This window comes from Myotis daubentonii, chromosome 5 (assembly GCF_963259705.1).
Source record: "Myotis daubentonii chromosome 5, mMyoDau2.1, whole genome shotgun sequence".
Taxonomy (NCBI): Eukaryota; Metazoa; Chordata; class Mammalia; order Chiroptera; family Vespertilionidae; genus Myotis; species Myotis daubentonii.
In genome coordinates this window covers 16,422,874-16,432,930 of record NC_081844.1, presented here as the reverse complement: position 1 = coordinate 16,432,930, position 10,057 = coordinate 16,422,874, and the positions used below count along the sequence as shown (strand labels likewise).

The following is a 10,057-nucleotide window of genomic DNA, read 5'->3' as shown; positions in this document are numbered from 1 at the left end:
CTGGTCATAACATTTTCATCGACTAAACTACAACCTTGCCTTATTTAATATTCCTGAATGAAGCTTATCTAATGTATTTCCACACAGCCTTCTTGTTTCTAGGAACACTAGACAGCACTTCAGCACCATGCTTGGAGGCCATTTTTTTTTTTAATATATATTTTTATTGATTTCAGAGAGGAAAGGAGAGGGAGAGAAAGATAGAAACATCAATGATGAGAGAGAATCATTGATTGGCTGCCTCCTGCACGCCCCCTACTGGGGATCGAGCCCACAACCCATGCAGGTGCCCTTGACCGGAATTGAACCTGGGACCCTTCAGTCCACAGGCCAACGTTGGAGGCCATTTTAAACAGCGAAATTGGCAACGAAAAGCACAAAATCATAAAAGCATGGCACTAAATAAAACACAGAAGGATACTTAGACTAGTATGGTATGAGGCCTAAAACGAAAAGGCAAAGCTTTGCCTTGTTGAACCACAGCTGGGAATGTGTGTGTCAGGCTCCTCAAGCTTTTCACCATTCTGTGCATGTCCACAGATGACCACAATATTGCTGCAAGTATTGACTTTGGGGTTACAAATAAATTTTAGCAAGTAGGTAAATTTACATTTAAGGAATTCTCGAAGAATAAGGATCAATTGTATATTGTATCCCCAGCCCTGTAGCCCTACAGGGAAAGGCATTTATAACCCCTCTAGAAGAAACTGCGGATTCTTATACGCGTTTATGTTGTTCTCCAGTTTTTAGTAGCCAATGTAATCGATAACAGCCAGTAATAAAGTCAGTAATTAACACTTTACATACTTTGCCTCATTGACTTTTCCAACCTTGTGAAGTAGATGTTATTTCTATTTAAAAGAAATGAATGCTAGGTTGAAAGATTTGAGTAATTAATCCTATTTCCACAGCTAGTAAATAGAGGAGTAGGGATTTGACTGACATCTGAGGTCTTAACTATTACACTGTACTGACTCTCCACTCCAAAGAACTCCTGTTCCTGCTGCTGGGTCACTAAAGCTGTGAGTAAGCTGCTCTGCTGCAGTGAGCATTGCCTGATTTATTTTTTAAGTGTGATTCTCTCTTCTAAAAAATTTGCCCTATTGTTTTCATGATTATTTTAATTTTGCTTGTCTTTAAATCTGATTTACTTATATAATTAAAGTAGGAAGAACAGTATATTGCAATCAGCATTTTAGAATTGGGGGTGTCTTTTAAAAACAATATAATAATACCCATTTATTTTACACATGAGAGAACTGAAGCTCAAGGAAATTAACTTGCCCAAAGTCACCCAGTTAATTACTAAGACCAGTATCCAATTGCTTAATTCTCCATCTAATTCTTTTCTCTGCCTAAATTTTATGTAGCCCCTTGTACTCAAAAGTTCACATTTGGCACAAAGTTAGTACCCAAAGTTAAGCCAAAGTCTGTTGTACTGCCATATGCTCACTGTTTAACTTTGACTTCCCAGAGTGAACCACTGGTTTGAGACAAAATTCCTTTCAAGCGAGAAACTCAGATGTCTGCAGTGTCCAGGTGCTTAGGGACTGTGGTGACCTAGAGCAGCCTGCCCAGAGCACTGCCTTAGTGTCATCTGATTAGTGACACTCGAACATGCAGGTCCAGTATTATAAGATCTTCTCATTTTTAATGGGAAGCTAGAAAACCAGGTGTTAATATGAAATATTGGTAACTATGTTAAACTTTAAATCCAAAGTTTTAAACCAGATGAAAAACAGAAACATGGACCAGTTTGAGGCCACCAGTTTGACACCAGTGCTTCAGAAAATTCAGCTTTCACTACAGCTTGTATTTCTCTGCACCACTAGTGACTATGAGAAGGGACCAAAACTTGTTTCTAGGGACATGTTAAGTGAAACTGTTGAATTAAATTTATAAGTCAATAAACCACTAAGTGACCAGGCATAGTTAGTCTGGCAGTATATATGTGTTTACATGTGTCTTGGTTGCCTATTACCCACAATGCAAAATCATGTGTTTATTACAAATTAGAATTGATTAGTAGTTTGAAAGGTGAATTTTGCAGTCTCATATGTTCGCAGACTTGCCACCCTTATCTAATGCATGCAAAGCCCTTGCATAGCATTATCACTTGCCAAAAATATGTGTTTTATCTTGTTTTACAGCAATACACATTACACAGCATCTGCAACCAAAAAGTTTTACTCACCCTCTTAGTACTCTCAGAAACAGAATGTCCCTAAATGCATCCAAAAGTCCTACCTTATTTATTTACTGAGAAAATAATGGGACTTGTGGTTCTAAACATTCTAAATCTAAAGTACAGTTGTTGGTTATTGATGAACTTCTTTTCCAAACTATCAGAAAGAAATAGATGAGAGTAAATGCCTGGGGAATGTGGGGAAAATGGTGGCATTCATTCATCCATCTGTTTTTAAAGCTTCTTATTGAAATAAAATAGACAGAAAAGTACACTAATTATAAAGGTACAATTAATGGATTGTGAAACCAGCACGCAGATTAAGAAATTAAATATTGCCCTAGCTGGTTTGGCTCAGTGGATAGAGCATCACCCTGGAGACTGAAGGGTCCTGGGTTCAATTCGGTCAAGGGCACATGCCTGGGTTGTGGGCTGGATCTCTGGGGGGCGGGGCGGGGGGGATGTGCAGGAGGCAGCTGATCAATGATTCTCTCTCATCATTGATGTTTCTATTTCTCTCCCTTTCCCTTCCTCTCTGAAACCAATAAAAATATATTTTAAAAAAATGAAATATTTATTCATACTACTATGATGGCTTTCTGTTTGGGAACTATTACATTTAGTGCTGCCATGAACATTCTTGTACATGTTTTTTTGGTGAATTTAGCACATACATCTACCGGGTGTGTAACTGGGAGTGGAATGGTTAGGTCATAGGGTATCCATATGTTTAGTTTCATAGATGGCTGCCAGTTTTCCAATGTGTTTGAACCAACTCAGACTCTGCTAGTAGTGTATGAGTTCCAGTTTCTTAGCCACTTGATCTGGGCATTTTCATTTTAGTCATTCTAATGGATAGCTCATTGTGGTTTGAGTTTCCATTTCCTGATGATGATAGTTGAGCTGAAGCACCTTTCATTTGTTGTTGGCCATTCGGATATTCTCTTGCAAAGTAGAGATTCAAATCTTGTGCACTGGCTTCGTAAACTTTTTCTTTAACTTTTAAAAATAAACAGTTTGTGTATGTAAACATTCTCATTCAGAGAGCCATCTACTTTCTCCCACTGGCCCCACTGCAGTAACATCCTAGAGATCTAATATATGTATAAAACCAAAATAGCTTTGACCTACAAGATTGCTGTCTAGATTACTTGATAAACAAGAGGAAACTTTGCATGGAATGTTCTTTTCAGGCCCTTTAAACCGTCAACATTTATTAATGGTAACAAAGAACAAAATAAAAGTGGTAATAAACAGACATATTTTTTAAAAATTTAGCCTTTTGCCTTTTTGGTTTTATGAATTCTGATTGGAAACAGAATAAGTTGTTAATTGGTAATATGTTACTAATTAGAAGAGTTACTTTAGAAGAAGAATGTAACTTAAATTTGCTCAATCTGTATACAGTTGGTGGGTGTGTGTTTTCCTGCTTATAAGTAGTATATGGTTGTGATAAGAAATTACGGAAATATATATAACATAGAAATTAAGTCTCCCATAATCTCACCTCCAGAGATAATTGGTTTGTATTCATCCACATTTTCATCTATGAATTTGATAACGTATATCACACATGATATACTCTACATACTGTTTTGCCACTTTTTTTTTAACCTCTCAATAATTATTGTTACTGAATTTCTAGGAGTTTTAGTATATCACCTTTTAAACATTACTTGTAGATCTTTAACATGCTTTGTTTTCTGACAGGTTCAGTATACATCTTTTAATTTGTTTAACACAGTGTTCTCTAGAACACAGAAAAATTCCAACTAAAGGTCTAAATTGATGGAGTTTATAAACAGATTGAAAATGGCTTGATTTTATTTCCCAGCAATTCTTTGTATATTTAAGGCATCCTAATCATGAAAATTCAGCTATTAGGTTGGTAATTCTACTCTATACTCTTCATGAGAACTTCTCTGGGTTGAGCCTGCCTTTACATTTTGTGGCTTCTGATCATTCCAGGTGGTTCCGGCAGATGTGCCCTGCAGAGCACCTGCACAGTCACTAGCCATCCATATGTTTAGCTTTCATGTGATGGCTATGTTGTGCTTGTTTTCTAGTTCAGTAGTTGGCATTAGTGGGAATGTCATCAAATCCTTTTTCAAAGAAAGTAGCCTCGTCTCTTGTAAACCTCCAAGTGGATATTTTTTAAAGCAGTGAGACTAATTTAAAAGTATATACTGTTAGGCTTTTTTAGAAAGCATGTTTTACAAATTAATAAAAATAAATTCCAAGGTATTCTACTTTGTGGGATAGTATATGGCATCTAATGTACAAACAAAATTTTCATTTTCTTCTAATCTAGAGGCAACTTTTCAGATAAATCATTATATTCTGAAGTTCATAGTCTGAACTGGTAGCACCTTATATTGAAAAGAGAATAATTGAGCTACATTTTCTCTATCCGGGTTTAAAAGACTATATTAAAAATAATGTTGCCAAACATTGAGGAAGATATATTCTCTTTTTTAAAAAATATATTTTTATTGATTTCAGAGAGGAAGGAATAAGGAGAGAGAGATAGAAACATCAATGATGAGAGAGAATCATTGACTGGCTGCCTCCTGCAAAGCCCCCTACTGGGGATTGAGCCTGCAACCCAGTCATGTGCCCTTGACTGGAATCAAACCCGGGACCCTTTAGTCTACAGGCTGATGCTCTATCCACTGACTCAAACCAACTAGCGCAAGAAGATATGTTCTCTTAATACCTTCATTGTAACTATTGCTGGTGAATCGTGTGGTCTAGGCTTGGGGGTTTGATCACCTTGCGTTTTTTACGAAAGCAATACTTTGTTAGTTGAAGATTGCCTTCCAGTTCTGTGAAGTATTTTACCCCAACCCAACGGACTTTTCTGTTGCAGTGGGACCAGATGGAAGCTTCTCTGTGGATTATAGGTTTGGCCATCTCAGGAATAGAAAATAGGCATTTTTCTCTGGGGGCTTCTGTGTGACTGAACTGGCATCATGTGGTAGCCATCCTTAATAAGACATGGTGAATGGGAGGAGGTTTCATACAGGTGTGACCAAGCAAAAGGGGAAGATGGGTTTGTATCATTGTTACCCTAAATGTAAGGTACTAGTCTTAATAGCTAATCAAATAAGATAAATTATTTTATTCTGTGACCAGAAAAAGGTGATTCAGAATAATCTATTAGGTTTACTTTGGGAACATGAGGATCCAAAACAAAATAATGTAAATGTCTCAGCCCCTCCTTCTGTGGGGAGTATGGGCAAATATAATGACTCTCAACCCTGTGGATTTTAGATGTTTCTACTAATTGTTTGGGAAAACAAAATTGTTCCCTATTTGTTCTTCTGGAAACAAAGAAGTGAAAGCTCTAGTTCTCCAAACTGTTTGTGTAAATAGTCAAATTACTTTTGTTTTTTAAACATTCTTGTTTCCTGAGCTGAAAACTCATTACCAGACTTACCCTGCAGTATGTTTTTTCTCTGCTAAATTAAAGCAAAACAACAACAAAATGCCCACCATAACCTGCATGTCTGTTGTTAGCAGTAAGGAACTACTGGTGACAGATGCTTAGCCGTTGTGTGAACAACTTTGTTGTAATGAACATAAACAAGAGTTGCACTGGAGGTACTACCAGGAACTGATTGATCAGACTTTAAGGATATCATTATACCTTAAGCAGCAGGACTGTTTAGGGAATCTGCTCGGGGTGTGGTGGCTGTGGAGGTTATGAGGCTGCTGCTAATACCCAATACCAGATTTTACAGCTGTCTTCCCATTTAGTTAAAATAGTTCTTCCCGTTTAGTTAAAATAATGTGTTTCCTTTCTTTTAAGTGAACCATTTTATAGGTGGAGGGAGGAAAAACTTGTCTGCTAGGTTGAAACAAAAACTTTGCAAGGGAGATTTAATCCCTTGCTTAGATGTGGGAATTTATAATTAAACTGATTTGTCGGTAGGGTCTTGGACCAGTATTGGCAAGCAGATCACTGCCTTTCATATGTGTTTTATGGAATATTTGTAATCAATTCTTTGTGTTTATAAGCTATGTGAAAAAAATCCACATACTACTACTAACAGCTTTATTCCTTGAGATCTTTGCAAACACACTTTTCTCTGTGCTTTTGAATTGAAAAAGGTATTAAGGGTAAGTCAGAGAGGAACCAATTAAACACGGGCCTAGTCAGAGCCGAGATGTTGTGAAGGGTGATTGGTTTGTTTTATTGTTTTGCTGTGTTCTTAGGGGTCGGGGGACTCTGAAGTGCAACTGGTGATCTTGGAGTGTCAGTATTTGTCTTTCTGGTTTTCTTTAGGTTAATGTTTGAAATTTATTAATCATGTTGAGTAAAATAGGTATCCTACCCTAAGAGCTTTCCTGCTTAGTGGGAAAACTGATTTATAGTCACAGCCTAGTGAAATAACGTGGTAATAAGTCTTGGGCAGACTGTGGCTGTGCAATATTATTTTAGGCTATTCACCCAGGTTGGTTTTTTAAAATATTTTTTTTCTTATCAGAATTGTCAATTCTAGTAGTGAGATTCTTCGAACTGTGTAAACCACATCTTGCTTGCTACTGTAGAAAATAGGCATAGATTCCTTTTTAAAGTCCAAACCATTCCTTTAAACACTAACAGATGTTTTTGCCTCCTCTCTAGTTAGGGCAGGGTGATATTAAGTCAACTCTTACTAGTTCTTTCCTCTGCTTTTTAACACCGCATTAAGTGGAAGTAGATTTGTGTCCCTCTGGGGTTTGACCAAAGCACACGCCCATCCCCTTCCTGCTTGTTTGGAACTGGTTCAAGATTTGGAGAGAAGGGTTTATTTGGGGGCGTTCCCCTTGTCTTATCTCTGTGTGAGCATATGCGAGGGTTGAATTTATTTTGACCCTGCCATTTAAATTTGGAACCAAAGCAAGAGTTTAAAGTACAACAGAAAAGACTCCTGGCTGCGGAACTTTAGCCATGAGGGACCCAGGGAGGAAGGTGCGTATGTACATACATTCTGAAGTTTTCTTAGAGAGGTTGGTATCTGTATGCATGCACATAACTGTAAGCTAATAACTACTTGGCAAAGGGAAAATATGTAAAACTATGTAAAGATATATGTGACATTTATAGTATGTGTTTATGTGCCTCATTTCACAGCAGTGACTCTAGTATTCATAATTTTGGCAAACAAATACTAAATTTTTATTTGAAAGCTTTTGGGTAAAGCTTAGGAGAATGGGTATTTTCAAGGAAAAAAGGTATCATTTGTGATTGATTTTTAACAGTAACTGAAAAAAATATGTAGATTAGGCATTCTATCATTTTGTCTTCTAAAGCATCAAATAAAGAGCTATAAATTATATATATATTATTAGATAAAGGTCACCTGGCTCCTCCTCAGAGTTGAGAAGCAAGTCTCTCTTCATTGATTATTTCTTTTTGTCCAGCAATTTCAAGTATGGCTTCTTGTTTATATAGTAGGCTGTACTGATTTCTTTCTTGATGATCTTTTCCAGAGCCTGGCCCAGTTAGAGAATCTGTGCAAACAGCTTTATGAAACCACAGATACAACCACTCGGCTCCAGGCAGAGAAAGCCTTGGTTGAATTCACCAACAGCCCCGATTGCCTGAGCAAGTGCCAGCTACTCCTCGAAAGAGGAAGTGTACGTAAGATTTGAAAAATCCTAAAGGATAACATGTTTAAGAAAATACATTCTTGTTTAGGGGTGGATTGGGATTCTTCTAGGTGCCTTTGCCTCCTTAATTTTACTTTTAAATAGCACCATACCTGCCAGATTAGCTAAAAAAAAAAAAAAGAAGAAGAAGAAGAAGAAGAAGAAGGAAGGCCATATAGCCTCTTCAGTAAAATTTCATTGAACATACTGAACATATATATTTTGTCCTGTCATTTTTTATGTTGTCTAGTTCCTGGGACTCCTTTTCTGTTTTTTACTCTTAAGTACTACCTCCTTGCAAAGAAGAAAGGGCTGTATATAAAATGACTTCTTATCCACAAAGTCCATGTCACCTTACAAGTTCCCCAGTTTCTTTTCCTCCTCTGTGCTATAGCTGCTGCTTCTTGCCTTAGAAATATAGGGGAAATGGTCTTGACAATGAAAATTATTGGAAGTTATAGTTTTAAAAATGGAATTAGAACCTCTTCCAGCTAAAAATAGTATTGCAGTGATCAAAATAATACTTTTAATGAGATAGTTTGATAAATATTTTTGGCAAGAAGGGGGTTTGAGGAAGGGTAAAAATCCAACCATCATGAAAGGGCATTGAGAGAGTCAGAATCCCAACCAGACTTAGCAGCTAGTACTATACTTAAGACTGGAAGGAAATGTGAAAAGAATGAAAGAAACTAATTTGTTGAGAGGGTAGAATTCTGGGTGACAACATTTTTACGTTTTCATTAGTAGTGTTACAGTATTATTCAGTAAACAGAACAAATTACAGTCTAAAAATTATCCTTTAGTAGTTGGAGAAGCTAACTCTTTTTGCAAGTATCTGAAGGTTACAGAGTCATGGTCAGAGATTGCATGGTGCTCTGTTCTGTTTTCATATGTAGTGTTTTATATATTTCCTTTCAGTCACTTGATCTTAGGATTGACCCACTTAGATATGTACTATGGGAGATGCACAACTAGCTTTTCCACTTGACTCCCTCTCTGACACTATGCTAACTGGAGACGCTCCTACTGACAGTGAGCAGGCTGCAGTAGAACAGGACCTCTGCAATACTAAAAACACTTCATCATAGTGGATTGTTCCCTGTTCATCTATATTGACTTCTTAGTGACTTAACAGATTTATTGGAATTATGTATAGAGACCATTTGTGTGTTTTGTAGTGTATAGTTATACACCATGTTACAGTAGCCTCTCTTACATTATTAGTGATTTGACACACCCACTCTGATCAGTTTAAAACATGTTCAGGGGTGTTGAATAAAAGTCACATGTCAAAGTCACTTTTATAGATTTTTTCCTTAAGCTTAAATTTTTTTTATAACTGGTGGTATAATATAATGCCTGTAGATAGCCTACTGTCTTAAGGACTTTTAGTTTTATAGACAATTTTCCTTGATCCTTGATTAAATTATTTTAATGGTCTGAGTCTGTCTCTGTTTATGACTTTATGTAATATAGTCACATGGAGGAATTCGCACATGGCTCCTTCTTGCACATTATGATCAGATAAATAATTCTGATTCTGTCTAAGGTTAAAATTCATTAAAATCCACACTTGAGAATATGATAATGCTACTCCATTTCTGTGGCCATAATTTCTCTTTCTCATAAATAATTGTAATGAATTTACTTTAAAACTAGCATATATTCTCCAAAGCTGTAGCTGATTGATAGCTGTGCTGGTGAAAAGACATACTAGTAATTTGGGGGTTAACTGTACAGCATAGTATGGATATTGGAGTATTGGAGATACTGGATTCAGTTTGATCGGGCCTTTTACTTGCTTCTCTCTCTCTCTCTTTCTTTCTTTCTTTATTTGTTTACTTATGTCTTTCTTTCTGCCATACTAAATATCTTGAGGTGACGTTGGGAATATTTTTGAGGTGAAACTTTTTGAGACATCACTTTAACAAGGCTATTGATGGGAGGAGAGTTCTTGGTTTAAATGAAAAGAGATTTGTCTTCTGAAAACCTTAATACCTTTCTGAAAAGATCCCTTCTCCCATGTGCCCCCTTGAAGTAATGGAAATACTGGATTCAGTTTGATCAGGCCATTTACTTGATCTTGCCCCTTGCCCATGACTGAAATCAGCCAAATTGAGCACATGCTATATTGGCCTCTTTTTCTTAGAATGATAGATGCTCTAAAATCTAGAAGATTTAATATAGCAAAACAATTTTTTCTTGAATCTGAGCACATATCTCCAAATGAAAAAA

General features: G+C 36.6%; 1 protein-coding gene across 1 annotated transcript in view; it reads left to right on the top strand.

The window, feature by feature from the left end:
• Positions 1-7,106: 7,106 nt before the first annotated feature.
• Positions 7,107-10,057, top strand: part of XPO7 (exportin 7) — a 38,512-nt gene continuing 35,561 nt past the window's right edge. The window contains exons 1-2 of the mRNA XM_059696045.1: positions 7,107-7,142; positions 7,664-7,810. Coding sequence (XP_059552028.1) covers positions 7,122-7,142; positions 7,664-7,810 — 168 coding nt within the window. The 5' untranslated portion in view covers positions 7,107-7,121. The remainder of the gene's footprint in view (positions 7,143-7,663; positions 7,811-10,057) is intronic.